Raw genomic sequence first — 22009 nt, forward strand, 5'->3', positions numbered from 1 at the left:
AGATGATAGTAATGTGTTATAGGTCATTATTATATTACAAATAACAGTGCTGTGTGTTATACATCGGTGCTATATTACAGATGATAGTGATGTGTTATAGGTCACTGTTATTTTAAAGACGATAACATTGTGATGTATATCAGTGTTATTTTGCAGACAAGGGCCCTCATTCCGAGTTGATCGGTCGCAAGGCGATTTTAGCAGAGTTACACACGCTAAGCCGCCGCCTACTGGGAGTGAATCTTAGCTTCTTAAAATTGCGACCGATGTATTCGCAATATTGCGATTACTAACTACTTAGCAGTTTCAGAGTAGCTCCAGACTTACTCTGCCTGTGCGATCATTTCAGTGCTTGTCGTTCCTGGTTGACGTCACAAACACACCCAGCGTTCGGCCAGGCACTCCCACCGTTTCCCCGGCCACTCCTGCGTTTTTTCCGGAAACGGTAGCGTTTTCAGCCACACGCCCCTGAAACGCCGTGTTTCCGCCCAGTAACACCCATTTCCTGTCAATCACATTACGATCGCCGGAGCGAAGAAAAAGCCGTGAGTAAAAATACTTTCATCATAGTAAAGTTACTTGGCGCAGTCGCAGTGCGAACATTGCGCATGCGTACTAAGCGGATTTTCACTGCGATGCGATGAAAAATACCGAGCGAACAACTCGGAATGAGGGCCAATAGCATTGTGTTACAGATCACTATTATTATACATTACACATGATAGCGCTGTATTATAGGTCAGTATAATACAAATGATGTCACTGTTTTACAGATCAGTGCTCTATTACAAATGGCTATTCACAGAAGACAGAGGGGTTGGGGGCATGGCAGAGAGCTGGCCATGCCCCCTAAGTGATGAATTCGGGAGTCCCGATTTCACCCTCCACAATGTTGGGAGGTACGGTGTTATGGTACTGTTGAAAGCACTGGGCTTATAAGAGATCAGTGTTGCACAATGCTAGAGTACAGATGCTAGTGTTGTGTAACAGATCAGTGTGTAAGGTGTGTACACACAGTGAGATAAATCTGTAAGATTTTTACTATATAGTCAAAATCTTAAGGAAAGTTAGTGCATATCTCAAGGTGTTAGGCAGCTTGCGATACTGATTCGATCCCGATGCGCACTCCCGTGGGGTCGGTATCACAAGGCTAGATAGACTGTGCAGGCAAGTCAATCTTGACTAGTATACTATCTAGTACAAAGTATAGTCAAAATTGTACATAGACAAAATCTCAAGTACAGACAGTCACAATCTGTGCTACCAGGGCTCTGGGGGAGTTCAAAGGAAATCGCATAGTCAAAATCGGGCATAGCAAGGATCTCACTGTGTGTACACACCTTCATATTACAGGTGATAGCGCTGTGTTACAGATTAGTGTTATATTATATATGATAGTGCTGTGTTACAGATCAGTATTATATTACAGATAATTGGGAGACGTACTAAGCAGTGATAAAAGTGGAGAAGTGAGCCAGTGGAGAAGTTGCCCATGGCAACCAATCAGCAATGATATAACATTTCTAATTTGCATACTATACAATTGTACTGAGCAGCTGATTGGTTGCCATGGGCAACTTCTCTACTGGCTCACTTCTCCACTTTTATCACTGCTTAGTACATGTCCCCCATTAGTGTTGCATTACAGATCAGTATATTACAAATGATAGCACTGTGTTACGGATCAGTGTTATGGTGCAGATGATAGCGCTATGTTACAGATCAGTGTTATATTACATATAATAGCGCTGTGTTACAGATCAGTGTTATATTAGAGGTGACAGTCCTTGTTACAGATCAGTGTTATATTAGAGGTGACAGTCCTTTGTTACAGATCAGTGTTATATTAGAGGTGACAGTCCTTTGTTACAGATCAGTGTTATATTAGAGGTGACAGTCCTTGTTACAGATCAGTGTTATATTAGCGCTGTGTTACAGATCAGTATTATATTAGAGGTGACAGTCCTTTGTTACAGATCAGTATTATATTAGAGGTGACAGTCCTTTGTTACAGATCAGTGTTATATTAGAGGTGACAGTCCTTTGTTACAGATCAGTGTTATATTAGCGCTGTGTTACAGATCAGTGTTATATTAGCGCTGTGTTACAGATCAGTGTTATACTAGAGGTGACAGTCCTTGTTACAGATCAGTGTTATATTAGCGCTGTGTTACAGATCAGTGTTATATTAGAGGTGACAGTCCTTTGTTACAGATCAGTGTTATATTAGCGCTGTGTTACAGATCAGTATTATATTAGAGGTGACAGTCCTTTGTTACAGATCAGTATTATATTAGAGGTGACAGTCCTTTGTTACAGATCAGTGTTATATTAGAGGTGACAGTCCTTTGTTACAGATCAGTGTTATATTAGCGCTGTGTTACAGATCAGTATTATATTAGAGGTGACAGTCCTTTGTTACAGATCAGTGTTATATTAGAGGTGACAGTCCTTTGTTACAGATCAGTGTTATATTAGAGGTGACAGTCCTTTGTTACAGATCAGTGTTATATTAGAGGTGACAGTCCTTTGTTACAGATCAGTGTTATATTAGAGGTGACAGTCCTTTGTTACAGATCAGTGTTATATTAGAGGTGACAGTCCTTTGTTAGAGATCAGAGCCCATTGTTATGGTACAGTTGATAACACTGTGTTACAGGGCAGTGTTCTATTACAACACCGCTAAATACAGGCTCAAATGCAACATTATTCAGACATCATCCCACATGACATCACAGGACCGCATATAGCGGCACATGGTAATGAGCAAATAGGTTTTACAGTTCTAGGGTTACCATATGGAGAACATGACTGCAGCAACCACCCATAACACCTCCCACTACAGCTTCTGAAACTATATTTAGAAATGAGAAAGAGACTGGTCTTCAAAGCACACCTAATTTTACATCATAGACTATTGCATCATGCCTAACATGTAACCAAGTCTGCAACAAGTGGCCGGCAACTGATAACGCTGACAAGGTACATGTCTGGGGGAGCGACATTTGTCTCCACCTTGTGGGGTGCCTTATACCCCACAGCTACATCAGGTCTCTATGAATATTAGGTGTATCTTCTACATTAGAGATATATGTTCCACACTAGGGGGTGATGTGTCTTAGACTACGGAGAGCTGTGCTCCAAACTAGGGGGTGATGTGTTACAGACCACGGAGAGCTGTGCTCCACACTAGGGGGTGATGTGTTACAGACCACGGAGAGCTGTGCTCCACACTAGGGGATGATGAGTTACAGACCACGGAGAGCTGTGCTCCACACTAGGGGATGATGAGTTACAGACTGCAGAGAGCTGTGCTCCACACTAGGGGGTGATGTGTTACAGACTGCGGAGAGCTGTGCTCCACACTAGGGGGTGATGTGTTACAGACCGCGGAAAGCTGTGCCTAACACTAGGGGATGATGTGTTACAGACCACGGAGAGCTGTGCTCCACACTAGGGGGTGATGTGTTACAGACCGCGGAAAGCTGTGCTCCACACTAGTGGGTGATGTGTTACAGACCACGGAGAGCTGTGCTCCACACTAGGGGGTGATGTGTTACAGACCACGGAGAGCTATGCTCCACACTAGTGGGTGATGTGTTACAGACCACGGAGAGCTGTGCTCCACACTAGGGGATGATGAGTTACAGACCATGGAGAGCTGTGCTCCACACTAGGGGGTGATGAGTTACAGACCATGGAGAGCTGTGCTCCACAATAGGGGATGACGAGTTAAAGACCGCGGAGAGCTGTGCCCCACACTAGGGGATAATGAGTTACAGACTGCGGAGAGCTGTGCCCCACACTAGGGGATGATGAGTTACAGACCATGGAGAGCTGTGCTCCACACTAGGGGATGATGAGTTACAGACTGTGGAGAGCTGTGCTCCACACTAGGGGATGATGAGTTACAGACTGCGGAGAGCTGTGCTCCACACTAGGGGATGATGAGTTACAGACCATGGAGAGCTGTGCTCCACACTAGGGGATGATGAGTTACAGACTGTGGAGAGCTGTGCTCCACACTAGGGGATGATGAGTTACAGACCATGGAGAGCTGTGCTCCACACTAGGGGATGATGAGTTACAGACTGCAGAGAGCTGTGCTCCACACTAGGGGATAACGAGTTACAGACTGCGGAGAGCTGTGCCCCACACTAGGGGATGATGAGTTACAGACTGCGGAGAGCTGTGCTCCATACTAGGGGGTGATGTGTTACAGACCACGGAAACAGACCACGGAGAGCTGTGCTTCACACTAGGGGGTGATGTGTTACAGACCAAGGAGAGCTAATGAGCATTTTGTGAATAGAAGTATGAGTTTGTGTTACTGTACAGTAGGACTAAGTAGGGAGTTGAACGCTAGTGAGTTTTCGCCTGTACTGTATGTGCAGTTGTACATATTTATGTGACCACACCAACACCATCTGTACACTCCTAGCCATTATTTATTATTATATTAGTGCATACTCAGTTTGAAAAGAGGCGTATCTCTGCATGCACTGCCTTGAAATGCCCATATTAAACGTATGTGCGAATGCCTCGTTGCTACTCAGTTACGCTCCTTCAGATGCAACTGAGTTGCTTACACCTGTGTATCGCCCATACTTGCATAAACTCCCGGAGCATACTTAGTGCTGCAATATTTGTTGGCAAAACTGACTTGCGTTAAAGTCTGCAACAACCCCAGTATGTTGTAGTGCAGTTGGTGTCTCTGATTTTGCGATGTGTGTTATTTTACCCACTTTGCTTCTTTCATCTCACTTCTCCATGATTTATTGAAGACAGTTGAAGCCAATATGTCACTGCCCATTTGCGCACATATTGGCAATTTACAGTAGTGCCGACATCGCTTTATGGGATGCAAAGGGTAACGTGCAATGCCAGCAGGTGCAATGTGTCATTCCGCAACGGCACATCTCATCCATCGCATACTATTGAATTTCCCCCTTGTTACCTGTTATCGTCTGCCTGAGGAGTTGTATCAAGCCTTGCAAACAGTGGAGGTCAAGTAGAGAAGTTGCCTTTAGCAGACAATTAGTTGAGTCTGTTGAGTACTAATGATGAATTTCACCAGCAATAAAATATGCAGGGTATGCATATGCATTTACACTTGGCCCCAGGTAATGGGGAGACCCCAGCGCCCCCCTTTGGAAGCTAAATTGACCAGACGGGAGAGGTTCTGCCACTGACTGCCATCAGTGTACATGACTTTTATGAAACAATAGTATTGCTGTATTTTGCAAAATAATATTATAGACTTGTTACAGGCAAGTGTTGCAAGTTGGAAACAGTGGAGACTATAGACTACTTATTATCCAAACCCTAACTGAGGTGATAACTCTTTTCTTTGATATTTCTAAAAAATATTGCGAAGGCAACTGAGCGAAACACAAGAGCTCTGCGGTGGCAGCCAAGAACAGTAGGGGTGTTATGAGTTGAGTATATTTGATTGACCGTCCAAAGGTCAACAAGTAGCATGATGTTGAACCCAGCATGTTACTATTGTGATATGCAACACTATAACCACCTTTACCATCACGCTGCCACCCTTCAGTTTGTTGCTATTTTGGTGGGTTAACAATCAATGGTGCAAAAAGTTCTTAACATCAATGGAATGAAACCATGGTGCAATCAGTTCTTAACATTGATGGTTTTGAACCCATTGCTGCACTTCCCTGCTGTGAGGAATGGCAGGCAAGGAAGGGGACATGGCTAAGCTGGACTGCCAAGGGCAGGGGCTAAGATCCGTTCCCCTGCACTGAAGGGTAAAAAAAAAATAAAAAAAAATATCCAGAACATTGCTGTCTCTAAGCCATAGATGCTGGAGAACCATCGTATCTCCACTATAAATGGCAGAACCATCGTCCATCGATGGCAAGCCATGAATGGTTGATCATGTCACTACATCCTAGCCATCAGATGTGCATAAGACTTCTTTGCTTTCAGTTCCTCCAGCAGAGGAGCACATGATGTGGATCTGTCTAATGAACTTCAATGATGAGATGAAAGAAAAGTTATTTATAAGAAGGGACTCCCTACTTTTACACAAGAGGTATATAATTTGCTCAGTGATCTTATGTCCTAAGTGTACTAAAGACATAAATTAGCTAAACTATACATTGCTCTTATTTTATTCTCTTTGTGCTAAACCAGAAATCCTAACCCAACCATTGGCCAAAATGATATCTTCCAGATTTTGCTCTAGAACTACTGTAAAATCTTCTCCAGGAGTCTAAAGTCATGTCCTAGACATTAATCTTGCCAAGACATGACTGGTCTGCCTTCTTATGTGGTGGAGCTACAGTATAGGTCAGACTGGCCACGCACATTAGGACTAATAATTCCACTACAGCACAATAGCACGTATCCTAAAGTGCTCTCGTCTTATTTCCTAAACGTTAATTGCGCATGTGTATCCTCACTCAGCTTAAGTCATTTTCTCTGATAGAAACAGAAAACACTGTGCATTTTTGTACTGTACTAATTGATTTTGAAAACATGGAATAGCTCGTTACAAATGATCCCTTTATCTCAGGCCTACTAACACAACTTTAGCACAGTAATGACTGGATGACCAATTTAGATGCATACTGTATGTGTGCTAGAAGTGCCATGCTAAACAGTCTATGTAACCAATTATGGGGAGGTGTGATTAGTACGGGGAATATTTAGGATTACGGATTGGCATTGATCATAACATTGTATGTTACAAATTAGAGGGTGTTTAGTTATAGATTAGAAAGAGATGCATTTATTAGTGGATGTATTCAAGATTAAAAATAAAATACCAGAATTAGTAAATGATGGTATTATACTGTAAAATTAGAGCTATAAATATATATTAACACTGTTTTACAGATTAGGGAGAGCTATGATTAGTTTTCAGGGTATTACAGATTAGGCAGAGTTATAATTAGTATTAAAGACAAGGGGGTTATTACAGATAAGAAAGATTCATTAATAGCTAACGCTCTGTAACAGATTATGGAGGGGTATGGGACTCAGGGTCGACAGCCATTAGGTCGACACCCATTAGGTCGACACCCATTGGTCGACAGTGGGTAGGTCGACGCTAGAAATATGTCAACACGGCCATTAGGTCGTCATGAACAAGCCTGACATGAAAAAAAGGTTGTCATGAGTTTTTTATGTTTTTTTTGGTTTTGTTTTCTCCGTCATGTGACCGGGAACCCCAATTAGTGCACCGCGTCCACTTGCATGGCTCGCTTCGCTTGCGATGCTCATGTTACTGTTCCCAATCGTAGTCCACATGGATAGTAAAGTATGAAAAAGTCCAAAAAAGGTGAAAAAAATCATGTCGACCTTTTTTCATGTCGACACAATGGCCGTGTCGACCTATTTCTAGTGTCAACCTACCCACTGTCGACCAATGGGTGCCGACCTAATTGGTGTTGACCTAGAGTACGGATAGGGGGAAAGGTATTAAAGATGAGAATGATTCATTATTAGTTAACAGTGCAACAGATTAGGGAGAACTATGATTATGTTATAAAATTCTACAAATTGGGGATGGTATATAACAGTATAGGGTGTATAAAAGATTAGGGTGTAGTGTATTACAGATAAGAGAAAGTTTTGATTAGTTTATAGTGTATTACAAACTAAGGAGAGGCATTATCCGTTAACAGTGTATAGGAGATAGGAGGGACAGTAGTCAGAGCCATGCTTAGTTTACAGGGTATTACAAATTAGGGAGATCCATGTTTAGTTTACAGGGTATTACAGATTAGGGAGATCAGTGTTTAGTTTACAGTAGGGATGGCCATCAAGCATCGATGATTTGAAATCATCGATTGTCTATTACCAATGTGGAATACTTTTACCATCTATGGGGGAGAACCAGATGGTTTCCCGCCATTGATGGTTCAGTGCTACCGATTTTTTTCCCCTTCAGTGTCAGGGCACAGATTCTAGCCCCATCCCCCTGACAACCGTGAAACCCCACCCCCAGGCTCTGATTGGCCTGCAGTTCATTTTCTAATAATGCAGGGGTGACCTTTTCACCATCGAGGTTATCCATCAGTGGTACCATTGATGGTGACCATTGATGTATAACACACCGATGGCCATCCCTAGTTTACAAGGTATTACAGCTTAAGGAGAGCTGTGTTTAGTTTGCAGAGTATTATTGATTATGGAGAGCTGTGATTAATTTATTAGAGAGTAGGAGACCCATGATTAGTTTACTGTGTATAACAGATTAGGGGGTTGTATATTACAGATAAGGTAGAGCAGTGGGGTGATGTATTATAGATTGAGTATTTTGATTAGTTTACAGAGGAGTACAGATTGGGGACAATCCACTTCAGATTATGGACAAGTGTGATTAGTTGAGGAATATTACAGATTAAGGGACAGGTGTATTACAGATCAGGGGGTACTGAATTAAACATTAGGGAGAGTTACGTTTAGTAAATGGTGAATTACAGATTAGGGAATATCGCTGACTTACTTGAGACTGCTGGGGGAGATTCAGAAAGTTGCTGTCTCGTGATCCAATTGTGACAAACCTGTTGGACCCGGCGGGGGGAGGCGCTGAGAATGCTACACAACAACACAATACAGCAACACAATGACACGGGGACACAATGGAATGATACAAAACAGTGGAGCAGCACAATAAAACAACACAGAAACAAAATAAACAACACAATAGCAACAAGGTCATGCCGCACAGTGACGTAATACAGCCACAAAACAAAACATTGTGTTAAGGACAAACAAATGGGAAGGCAGTTACACATTATAGGCAATGCAACACGGAATGACAGGTACATTGTAATCACAAGTGCGCACACAATCAGGTAACAGAACAAATGGGAAAAAAGAGAAAAAGAAAGAGATAAGCAATCAGACACAAAACTAATACATCACAACTCCCCCTGCACAAACACACATATCGAAATACACAACTGACATGCGTGTATACAATTACTAATACTGTATGTTGCTAGTGTGTGTCAGACTACACAGGATACACAGTGTATCCTAAAGGCATCTGGCAATCAAACGCACTTGTCCCTATAATCCGTTCTTGTCCCATTCTCTTGTTCCCATTGAACTGTTACATATTTGTCATGTTCCGTACATGCTGTGTGTCTTTAATGTGTCTTAATACTGGGAAGTACACAAATGCATTCTGGTGTAAACTGGGTGCAGTAGGCTGAGACCCAAATCAGCCAATCAAAATCTAACTTTTGTCTTTCTAGCGCAGTCTAGAAATAAGAACATTAATCTGACTGGTTGCTATTGGTTGTAGTACAATATGTAGCATAACAAGATATTAATCCTTTCTTGTGTCATCTCCACTTCTCTACAAAACTTCAGAAGGGCCCTCTTTATCAAAGCCTTCTAGCTGTCATCCTAACTCACTGCTCCATGCTTCTTTCTCTTTACCTCTCCCCGCCTATGTCACCCGTCTGTCAGCCGTACCCCCCCCCCCCCTCCTTTAGACTGTAAGCTCTCACAAGCATGGCCCTCTCCCTCCATCCCTTTCCCCCCTTACTTATACTATCATCTACTCCCTGCGGGAGTCCTGTAGTGTTCTGTACTGTAAGTCCCTTTATTTCTTGTTTTGTTCATTCCATTTCTGTTTATGTACTTTGTGCGAACTCCTGGTGGCGCCATATAAGTAAAGGATAATCATAATAATAATATATTCCCCGTGTCTGTTACAGGAAAATGATCACTAATTGTTTGTTGCCTTTATCCCAATGCTAAAGACAGGACAAATAAGTATCACTGCTTTCCTAACTATCACCACTCATAGTCTATTATTTATTGGTGAAAGACATAATATGCTGCTGGCTAGATATATTACTTTATGATTAAAATCAATTCTACCAGCAACAAAATTCATGTTGGGACCAGGATCCCCAACTAGCATCTTACAGAGGTTTTAGTTTGGACATCGTCTTGCATAAAAACAAATTAGCATGTATCCTTTCTATCACTTTAATAGGGTTCCCCAGGGCGAGAGTCAGAACCAGGGCCCAGTCTGTAGATTAGACAACACTATCCTTGTACATCACTTCTGGTACAAACACAAAGGGTCACCCATGACACAAATCTTCCTCACAGAACCCTGCTATTATTGTGGGAATAGATTGTCAGCTCTTCTGGGATGGTGACAGGAATTACAATGTTTCTAGATAGGCGTCTGTCACGTAGCATCAATATACGCCAACACATGGAAATTACTTTGTTATCAGCATTTTAGAAAGGAAATATGGTTGCCGATCACTCAGGTAGCCGTCCAGCACTCAGAATAAAACTATATTTTTGACCAAAATACACATCGATCCTCTTTTTCCTGAGATCACTGTGATGTTTTTTCTTGACTTCAAACAAGACTGAATTTCCAGTATGTCTATATTTTTGTTCAGGAGGCTGAATGTACAATGCTTATTATATTCACCATTTATATTCTGTAACATTTTTTGGTGTATAGCTTTGTCTACTGAACTTGCACTGGTCAACTAATGGCTTTGTACCTATACCTGTAATTGAAACGGCTAGCTCTGGTACCGCCCACCTAGCAGAGGCTTGGGTGGAGTAATTGTTCTTCTGGCACCATTTGGTTGGTTGTAAACTGTCCTTAAAGTACTGAACACAACCCCCTCTCTTCAAACCTCTCTGAGAAGGTCAATGTAATATATAATTTATACCGCCACCCACCTATTACGTGCACAACCCCTATAAGAGAGTTATGCTCCAGAATATTTCTAAGAAAATGTGGCAGTCCAGTTGTCTGTGAACTACAACTACAGGTACACCTTGCTGCTGCAGTTAAAGGATAACAACCTCATACAGCTGAAGGACACTCAGGGGTCTATTTACTAAGCATTGGATGGAGATAAAGTTGCTGGAGATAAAGTACCAGCTAATCAGCTCCTAACTGCCATGCCACTGTGTTTGAAAAATGACAGTTGGGAGCGGATTGGCTGGTACTTTATCTCCATCCAAGGCTTAGTAAATAGTCCCCTTATCCTCCAAATTGCTGACAGCAGAATAATATCTTGTCTTCAGCTGCACAGCAACTGTAAATACAATACAAAATTAAGTAATGATTCAATCAGCTGCTTGCTGATTATATGATAAAAAAAACCTATATATTATAATCGTACTTGTCTACTCTACCAATATGTCCAGTAGGCTCCAACATTTTGGAATGCTATCCCAGGAGGCCAGGTCCCCATAATCTAGGGATGTGGGCAGCAAAAATGTGACCTCCCTTCCAAGAACCCAAATCTTTGACTCCCCTTGATAAAATGGCCCAGTCTTTTGGTGCCTATTACGTTACTGAGATGTAGCCCAACAAACTTTCTATTCTCCAAACTTTCTATTCTCCATCACTGTCTGCGGTATTTTGAGGACTGTCTTGTTGAATGGTGGCATATGAACAAATGACAGTTTGGTAGGCTGTGTGTCAGTAATGGCCAGGGTCTGTATGAAACTCACTGCTCTGGTTGTTAATGGGAGGAAGGGTTTATATATTTTTTTAATAAGGTAGAGGTTGCGGGCAATCATTTGATGGAAATATTGTGGTCATCCACTTCCATAATATGATAATTACATGTAAGTTGTAGGTGGAATTTAGACTGTATATTGCATATTATGATTAACCTACTGGATTTTAAGAGCTTAAAGACTAATACATGGCCCAGATTTAAGAGCGTATCAATGTTCTAAGTCTCTATATAGTAATATCACTTCCTTAAAGATGCCTCAAATCAGAAATGTCTTGCTTAAATAGATATGTTATGTATCAGTGACTTAGGGGGACATTTACTAAGCAGTGATAAGAGTGGAGAAGTGAGCCAGTGGAGTAGTTGCCCCATCAACCAATTAGCAGATCTGTATAATTTTATAGTATGCAAATTATAGATGTTACTTCAGTGCTGATTGGTTGCCATGGACAACTTTTCCATTGGCTCACTTCTCCACCCTTATCACTGCTTAGTAAATTTCCCCTTTAGTGATGTAAAACCATGTTTAGGAACTGCCATTTTAATTGCTCATGTGACCTTACCGTACGTCTCAGTAGGGCAAGAAATGGTGTGTCTAATTTCATTGATTATGTAAACTGTTGTATGTAATGATGTCATACTGTTTTGCAATACGAGTCCCGTTGAAGATATCCTGTACTCTCCATTTAAACATTACAATTAATTTGATTATTAAATATATAACAAGTTGTAGCCCCAACCTCTACTGTGAGAACATTCAGTATAACTCAGGTGAGAAGAACGATTGACATCACCAGCTTCCAAATATCATTCCGACCTTCATTTTTACCAGTTTACACTTTTAAAACAATGCTGCTATCTTATTGTAAATAGTTACACTTATAATTTTCCCTTTTTGTCTCCAATAATCATTATCCTCTAATGGCGCCCCTGTTCTCTCTCCTCAGTTATCTGTCTGCGCTAATATTTCCTTTATTTTTACCATTCTTCCACAAAGCCCTACTATTATCCCCACCCCAACCCCAATCTCACACGGACGGGACAGATGGAGACAGGGATTTCAACTACGTTTTTTGTGTGTGGGCATTTTGGGGTGATTAATTTCACTTACAGGGCGATGCTGGCGCTGAAAGTCCTCCTTCTAGGACAGTGTTGTTGCTTGTGACTGGTTTTGTGTCTGGCAGGGGAAGGGGGACAGGCCTGGCCACGGGTGCAGGGGGTGGCAGCAAAAAGGAACCCGACATTTTCCCCTGGGCCCCGCTGCTGGGCTGCGGACAACATAAATAACAAAACGAGAGTAAACGGAGCTCAGTATGGCCCCTGGCCCGCACAGTCCCTAGCCCAACCTATGCCCAAAAACTGCGGGAAGCCGTGGGAACAAAAATTAAAAAACGTAAAATAATAAAAAAAAATATGATTTTAAAAGTCATCTAGAAATATATTAACAATATTTATAAATAATAATACCCAAATAAGAAAGATGTAAAACCACATATTTTTTTTCCCCAAGTGAAAACATTATTATTTTATATTACATATTAAATTAACCATTTAGAGAAATGTAAATGTAAATATAAAAATACTAAAAAATAAATAAACAATGTATCATGTATGAAATAACTAAAAAAATAACTGAATAAAAAAATAATGTAAAATGCATTTCATTACTAAAAAAAAGAAAAGTAATGGAAAATACATGGTTCACAACATGGAAGCAAGCGGGTTTAAAATAAATAGAGAATAATGACAAAAACAGCAGCGCAGTTTTTTTTATACTGGATATATATGCAGAAGAGCTGACAATCTAGTATTCAGGGAATGTAAAAGTCTAGGGAGAATATTTTATATACATAAATATAAATATGCAGTAAGTGATAAGTGCCTAGCACAGCACCCAAGCCCTATAAACTGTATACAACACAAAAACAGAACTCCCTTATAAGATATATATGCCACTAACACCAACCACCTATGAAAACAAGATTATTATTTATATATATATATATATATATATATATATATATTATACTGCTTATTTCCTGTACATTAACACAAGATTCGTACATCCTGGGGTTGGCCTATGAATGGTCATGTATAAGATTTACATCCATTTCATTTGCTTATTACTCAGCTCTGCCAAATGACAACTAGAATGGAATTCAAGTAGAAATTGTATATTATCTACGGTATATTACAGCCTGATCACTACACCTACAGAACGATATGATCCTATTTATATAAAATGTTATACACAGTACAGATGGGATCCTAGTGCCGCTCCAATGGTATAGATGAGTTATTGTATACTTATGTTTATACAATTTTTTTTTTTTTACAATGTTCTGCTATAGTGACTCAGTCATATTGTCCATATGACACTTAAAACATATTCAAAAGGCAGTTATAACAGCCTTGAATAGATACATATCAGAGTAAGGTCAGTCATTATTATAGCAATTTGTATATTCTATAAACATAACTTTTTAATTAATAAAATAAAAAAATCAAATAAAATATTGTTATTTCTAAGAGGACAAAAAAATGAAAGGAAAAAAATACCACTGATTTGTTTTGTTATAATATTTGCTAAATTAATTAGCAATTATATATAATATTTTATGAATATGTGTAAACAAAGAGCTAGTACAATTAATTTTCCGTGTCCTAAAAAAATGTCAAAAATGTAAACTGCAAGGGCAGTTACTAGTGTATGCACAGAATCATTGAAACAAGTTTTAAACTTTTTTTTTCATTTACTTTTGATGTTTTTTTAATTAAATGGAAATAAATATAGTGGATAATAAAATATTATTTTGATAATTCAGATATGCACATACATTTTAATAGCTAAAAATCCTACATTATTTATTAAAAATTAGTGGACGGTTCCTTATGTGAACGTCACACTGAAAATGACTCGGTAAACTCACCTGCCCTGCTCCCTGTCCAGAGGTATCTGAGCAGACAAACTGAACAAACTCTTTGAGGGAGTCCTGGCTGTGGTGGTGATGATGGTAGCGTATTGTTGGGTGGGTAAAGTAAGGGCTGGACTGCTGGATAATGGACGTCGAAGGAAAGTGAATAGTAGATGCTGATGCCCTGGGACTCCCTGGGTTAAAAGAGAAAATATATAAATCAGTACCTCATTTCTTTTAATATATTTCTATATTTATTTATGACTTCTTCCTGAAATATGTGCAGTTGAGGAGCCACCCCCAACAGCTGGATTGTATTAATCATGCGTACTAGGTTCTTGATTTTACAATGTGCAACAAAGAAACCTGGAACTTTCCATAAAGAGAAGCATAAGCTCCCAACACTTGACTTTGTTTTTGTTTTGTTTTTTTTGTTCTGTATCGCTATAGTTCTTCCAATGGTGTACAAACGTGATAACAGGGTAAGAATGAATATCTGGAATTTATTCAGTTTTGATTTTGACTGGTTTTTGTATGTGCGTGTGTATATATATATATATATATATATATATATATGTGTGTGTGTGTGTGTGTGTTTTGTATGTGCACACAGAAGTGAGTCCAGTCTATGTATGAACCCATATGTCAGTCTGCTATTGTTCTGGGACCCAAGTGTCAGCGTGCCAGTGTTATGTGATCCCATATGTCAGTATTCCATTGTGCTGGAGCCCCAAGTGTCAGTGAGTGCCATTTTTCTGGGTCCCCATGTATCAGTGAAATGTGCCATTGTTCTGGGTCTCCAAGTGTCAAAGTGCCAATGTTCTGGGACCCATGTGTCAGTGTGCCATTCTTCGGGACTCCATGTGTCAGTGTGCTATTGTTCTGGGTCTCCAAGTGTCAAAGTGCCAATGTTCTGGGACCCATGTGTCAGTGTGCCATTCTTCTGGGTCCCCATGTGTCAGTGTGCTATTGTTCTAGGATCCATGTGTCAGTGTGCCATTCTTCGGGACTCCATGTGTCAGTGTGCTATTGTTCTGAGATCCCAAGTATCAGTGAGTGTGCCATTGTTCTGGGTCCCCATGTGTCAGAATGCCATTGTTCTGGGTCCCCAAGTGTCACTGAGTGTGCCCTTGTTCTAGGTCGCTAAGTGTCAGTGTGCCAGTGTTCTGGGACCCATGTGTCAGTGTGCCATTGTTCTGGGTCCCCATGTGTCAGTGTGCCATTGTTCTGGGACCCACGTGTCCGTGTGCAATGAACACTACCCACGGTCCAGTGTGGTAGTGTTCTGATACCCACGTGTCAGTGTGCCATTGTTCCGAGACCCACGTGCCAGTGTGACAGTGTTCGGTCCCCATGTGTAAGTGAGTGTGCCATTGTTCTAGGTCCCCATGTGTCACTATGCCATTGTTCTGGCATCCATGTGTCTGTGTGCCATTGTTCTGGGACCCATGTGTCAGTGGGCCAGTGTTCTAAGACCCATAAGTCAGGGGGTCAGTGTTCTGATACTCATGTGTTAGTGTGCCATTTTTCTGGGACCCATGTTTCAGTGTGCCATTGTTTTGGGATACATGTGTCAGTGTGCCATTGTTCTGGGACCCCCGTGTTAGTGTGTCAGTGTACTGGGACCCACGTGTCAGTGTTCTGAGACCCACGTGTAAGTGCTCCTATGTTCTGAGACTCGTATCAGTGTGTCAGTATTCTGGGACCCACGTGTCAGTGTGACATTGTTCTCCCATTGTTCTGGGTCCCCATGTGTCATTATGCCATTGTTCTGGGATCCATGTGTCAGTATGCCATTCTGGGTGTCACTATGCCATTGTTCTGGGATCCATGTGTCAGTGTGCCATTGTTCTGGGATCCATGTGTCAGTGTGCCATTTTTCTGGGACCCCTGTGTCAGTAAGTCATTGTTCTGGGACCCATGTGTCCGTGCGCCATTGTTCTGGGACCCATGTGTCACTGTGTCATTGTTCTGAGACCAATGAGTCAATGTGCCATTGTTCTGGGACCTATGTGTCAGTGTTCTGGGACCCATGTGTCAGTGTTCCAATGTTCTGAGACACACATGTCAGTGTGCCATTGTTGTGGGACCTCAGTGTCAGTGTTCTGAGACCCACATGTGCAGTGTGCCATTGTTCTGGGACCTCCGTGCCAGTGTTCTGGGACCCATGTGTCAGTGTTCCAATGTTCTGAGACCCACATGTCAGTGTGCCATTGTTCTGGGACCTCCGTGCCAGTGTTCTGGGACCCATGTGTCAGTGTTCCAATGTTCTGAGACACACATGTCAGTGTGCCATTGTTGTGGGACCTCAGTGTCAGTGTTCTGAGACCCACATGTGCAGTGTGCCATTGTTCTGGGACCTCCGTGCCAGTGTTCTGGGACCCATGTGTCAGTGTTCCAATGTTCTGAGACCCACATGTCAGTGTGCCATTGTTCTGGGACCTCCGTGCCAGTGTTCTGGGACCCATGTGTCAGTGTTCCAATGTTCTGAGACACACATGTCAGTGTGCCATTGTTGTGGGACCTCAGTGTCAGTGTTCTGAGACCCACATGTGCAGTGTGCCATTGTTCTGGGACCTCCGTGCCAGTGTTCTGGGACCCATGTGTCAGTGTTCCAATGTTCTGAGACCCACATGTCAGTGTGCCATTGTTCTGGGACCTCCGTGCCAGTGTTCTGGGACCCATGTGTCAGTGTTCCAATGTTCTGAGACCCACATGTGCAGTGTGCCATTGTTCTGGGACCTCCGTGCCAGTGTTCTGGGACCCATGTGTCAGTGTTCCAATGTTCTGAGACCCACATGTCAGTGTGCCATTGTTCTGGGACCTCCGTGCCAATGTTCTGGGACCCATGTGTCAGTGTTCCAATGTTCTGAGACCCACATGTCAGTGTGCCATTGTTCTGGGACCTCGGTGTCAGTGTTCTGAGATTCATGTGTCAGTGTGCCATTAGTCTTGGGCCCATTTGTCATTGACCTTTTCTCATGCATATGTTTCCAATTCATCATCAGTTCGGGACAACATTATACCTTAATCTCTTTCTTAAATATGTTTTTCTAACCTCATGAACGCTATCTGTTTTGTAGTTTGACAAGATCACAGCCCCCCAACCAATCCCACTATCACCATCACTATCACTGTCCCTATCTTTCTCTACCTTGACCTAATGTCCTACACCTACCTGGTCTCACTCCAGCCAGCACAGGGAGGGGGTGGTGGGTGAATGCCATGCGAGAAGAGCTGGTCTGGCAATATTCTAGCTTGCCTGACTTCTTAAGAGACCCAGGTCCTTGAGAGGAATAAAGAGAAAAGTCAGAGGTTTGGGAGTAGAAAGAGATGGTGGTGGGGGAAGTCCCTTCACTGCAAGATAGGAAAGCAAAAGCGTCACAGACAGAACATATATGTTATAGTTATTTAATTTATATATATATATATATATATATACATACACATATACATATATATATATATATATATATATATATATATCTTCCACATCAAAGCTTCATGTCGAAAGCAAGAAAAGCAAATGTTTAATAGGGTGTTACAGCACCACCTACTGGCAGATTAAGGTTGTTACTGTAATGAAGAAGTAAATTGCAGAGCACTGATTGGTTGTAATTGTGTAACATACCCGCTTGGCTCTTTGGTGTCAGTGTGACTTGCCTGCCGTACTGCATAAATAATGAACAAAGCAAAAGATGAAGCAACAGGCACATAACAGAATATATATATATACCTGTGTCCACATCATTCTGCCACACGCTGGCCTGGCTCCCCCCGGCTGCAGGTGACCGGCCTGTACCTGGGTAAAACACGTCATCAACCGGACTCTCTAACTCACTGTCGTCCAAAGACTTTGGACGCTTTGTAGAGCTGGGAATTAGACATAAACAAAGAAAGTCAGCATGTTGCATAATTTCACACCCATATTCAAGACCTACTGGGATGGATATTCAATTAGCGCCGAAGAAAGTTCGGGTGTAAAACCGTCCGATGTTTCTTCAAGCTTTGCTGTCGGGCTATTCGATTAGTTCATCCGTTTAAAAGTGCATTTTTACCCGAAAACACACAGGTTCAGGATGAAAACGGGGCTGTTATCGGAGATTTTGCTTCGCCTGCCAGAGTCAGGTGAAACAAATTCCCAGATAAGCCGTGGCACACGCCGGCTTATCGGGGCTACTTAGATAGCTCCTCCGGCGATACTTATCACCCGACAGTATGTGCGGGTAATTGTATATCCCTGCTTATATTCCGTACAGGCCAACCATGCCACTGTCTAAGGAAGTGCAATTCAGGGGGCAACATAGAAACAGTATACCTTTTTTTATTTTCTTTTTTTTGCACTGCTGCGTTGAGGCAATATTTTGTTATTTGTGGTTGTGACATTCCAACATCAGTATCACTGATTTGTCTATGCTGCACGCACACAAATTGTCCCTTTTTTATTTTAGGAAAACTTTCTTGTTTTTACTCTTTCGAGCCTGTCAAATAAAATATAATCAAAATAGCCACATGCTAACCAGGGGCGGATTTAGGGATGAAGGCAGCACAACAGTAATGGCCACCCCCTGCCTACCTAATTTTATTTATTTTATTGATTGGGTATAAGTCCTGATTTGATAATAACCAACTTAACAGAATAATAAAAAAAAGCCACTATGACATTTGTTTATTTTTTATTAAGTATACATATTTACTAAGTAGAACAGCTTACATGGGCAGTGTGTGCACGCCCTATACTCCATTCAAGATGGCATATGGTACAGTACAGTGGATATATTTTGCATTTACTTGTAATTTTTGGATCCCTACATCTGTGAAAGAGGCTACTACATACAGGCCCTCACACATATTGAGGTAGCCTCTTTCACAGATGTAGGCATCTAAACAGCACTTGTTTGTATCATCTAATGATCACAGCTGATCATCAGACAATACATATAAGGGGCCGCATTATTTGAAAAAGGGGATTCCCCTCTTTCAAATGTATGTGCCATTATTGTTGCAGTGTCCTCCTGCCCATATACAGGGTCGAGTCACATTATTATGACCACCAGCTAATAGCCAGAGTAACCGCCGTGTGCAGCACGGACAGCAGCTAGGACGTTTGCTGAACTGTCGTTTTAGACGCACGTCTGGTAGCCCCCAGGTTCATTTTGATGGTGAGCTGCTCCACTGTAGCGTGTCGGTCGGCCCTCATGCACCTTCGTAGATGACAATCACTTCTCACGTCAATGGCACGTGGTGCTCCGCAGTTTCTACAACGGATATTCGCAATGGTGCCATTTGTCTAGTTACGATACACCTTCACCACAGAAGCAGAAATACTGCCACCCTTGGTCTCTTTTACCCATGACAGCAACGAGTAATATGTGTGCTGACGGCCTATCGCACACCTTATATACCCACCAAGCCAGCGCACGACATGTGAGGTACTTCATGGGCTACGTGTTGCCGACGTCAAATGTAGGAGGTGGTCATAATAATGTGGCTCGACTGTACATCGCGCAGGATAGCATTGTCTTATGTTCACTGGTTATCATCAGAAAATCATTATTGAGGGGGACATGTACTAAGCAGTGATAAAAGTGAAGAAGGGAGCCAGTGGAGAAGTTGCCCATGGCAACCAATCAGCTGCTCTGTATACTTTTAAAGTATGCAAATTAGAAATGTTACATCAATGCTGATTGGTTGCCTTGGGCAACTTCTCCACTGGCTCACTTCTCCACTTTTATCACTGCTTAGTACATCTCTCCCTAAGGGGCCTATAATTTTAAAGAGAGGTCCTGCGCTTTGAAATGTTAGTGCACCTAAACTTATGGATGGGGGAAAATCTTCCCTCAGCCGAGGAATGCATTATTTTTCTGGAGTGCAGGGGTTAATGTCAAGCGATCACACTGAACGCCATGTTTTGGCCTTTCTGGCAGTAGACCCATCCTTGCAGGTGCCACGGTTGGGGAGGTTTTTTTTTTTACAAAAGCGGCACATGCACACCAATGTCACAGTTTTAGCAGGGACGTGTGGTGAGCTAAATGGCTCAGGAGGCACTGGCTACCACCAGAGCCAGATTTACATGCAATTTATGAGCCAAAGCGTACATCTGGGAATTATACACAGGTGTAGCAGTATAAACTCCTGGAAATTTGTTGAGTTTTGATTAGAGATATGTGGAAAGGATACCCAGGTGAGGCACTGCCTCACCTGCATAGACTTTATACTCCAGAGTTTTGGCTATAAAAATGATTAGAATAATGCAAAGAAGATAATTCAAACATATTCTTTGTATTTTTCATATACTTTATACAGTCAAACCTCTGGTACAAACGTTAGTATGACAGGAAAGGCTCTGCCTCACCTGCCTCACCCCACCGCACGTCACTGAGTTTTAGTGCACACTGCATGCACATGTTGCTTGCGCAACTAGCAGAATAGGACATATTTACTCCCGATGTAGCTGATGAAGAATTGAATGCAAGTCTGTTTTGCAGATGACCCTTTGTGCCCGCACTGTGCAAACTCTGAAGCACAACAACAGATGATTCAAGATTGTATCTATGCTTGAGGCTAAAAGGGTGCACCTGGGTGTTAAGGGGGTGTTCCCACGTAAGTTAAGTTTAGTGATGGTGTAATTAGAGCATGCATATGGAACTGAGGGCTATGCGGAGTTGTGCATACACAGGGATCAGTCTGACTACAGGTGGATTTCTTGCACCAGGGTTAGGGCTGGTGCATTATGTACTGATGGAACCAATTATACGGATAGAGGGCCGATCGCAGATATGTGTAAAACTCTCTGCATATGGGCAAATATGTGTATTTAGCTCCACAGCTTTTGTTCAAATCTGGGGCAGGATCATTTTTGTAGACATCCCTTAGCCATGAACGAAAATTGTCAATGTCTGCCATTCCCTCAGACACCCTGCAGGGGGCAGACATTGTTACATTACAAGTGCAGCAAATGCAAATACCTGTCTGTATATTGGTAGCTGCTGAAAACAACTGCAAACAATTAGACTTGCTGACTACAAAGACCTTTGTCAAATAATACAGAATCGTCAATTCCTGTATAATTATACTGTATGTCCACTCAGAGAAAATGTATTTCTTAGACAGAAAACATATATATACATATCATAAATCTGCTTTCCAGAAAGCTAATGCGGAGTTGGATGCAAATGTGATCATGAAACACGTGAAATAAAGTCGTAATTTTGTCAGAAACCACGACACCCTCCCCTTCACATACTTGTGTCAGATGCAGCAGGAATATGACAGGAGGTGCTTATTCAGTGTACAGTACACACAATGCTTATACTTGCAGCACACAATGTATTACATTAAATATATATGTTTTTTTTTGTTCTTTAAATACCATACGGGCAACCGTCCCCATCCCCAGCATAGTATGGAGCACACTTTATTGGATAAAACAAGTATTTATTGTAGTGTGATTTCCCTTTTAAAATGGGGTAGATGTATTAACCTGGAGAAAGCATAAAGAAGTGATAAACCAGTGATAAAGCAGTGTTAAGTGCAAGGTGATAACGCACCAGCCAATCAGCTCCTAACTGTTAATTTACATATGGGAGCTGATTGGCTGGA

At 41.8% G+C, this 22009-nt stretch overlaps 1 protein-coding gene across 7 annotated transcripts in view; it reads right to left on the minus strand.

The window, feature by feature from the left end:
- Positions 1-22009, minus strand: part of NFIX (nuclear factor I X) — a 185716-nt gene that overhangs the window by 20583 nt on the left and 143124 nt on the right. For 3 of the 7 annotated variants that reach the window (XM_063931251.1, XM_063931252.1, XM_063931253.1), the window contains 5 exons: positions 18144-18280; positions 17586-17693; positions 14423-14601; positions 12604-12760; positions 8477-8568 (listed from right to left, as the gene is read on the minus strand). In XM_063931251.1, the coding sequence (XP_063787321.1) occupies positions 8477-8568; positions 12604-12760; positions 14423-14601; positions 17586-17693; positions 18144-18280 (673 nt within the window). The remainder of the gene's footprint in view (positions 1-8476; positions 8569-12603; positions 12761-14422; positions 14602-17585; positions 17694-18143; positions 18281-22009) is intronic. The other 4 variants (XM_063931254.1, XM_063931255.1, XM_063931257.1 and 1 more) reach the window with 4 other exon arrangements.

This window comes from Pseudophryne corroboree, chromosome 6 (assembly GCF_028390025.1).
Source record: "Pseudophryne corroboree isolate aPseCor3 chromosome 6, aPseCor3.hap2, whole genome shotgun sequence".
Classification (NCBI taxonomy): domain Eukaryota; kingdom Metazoa; phylum Chordata; class Amphibia; order Anura; family Myobatrachidae; genus Pseudophryne; species Pseudophryne corroboree.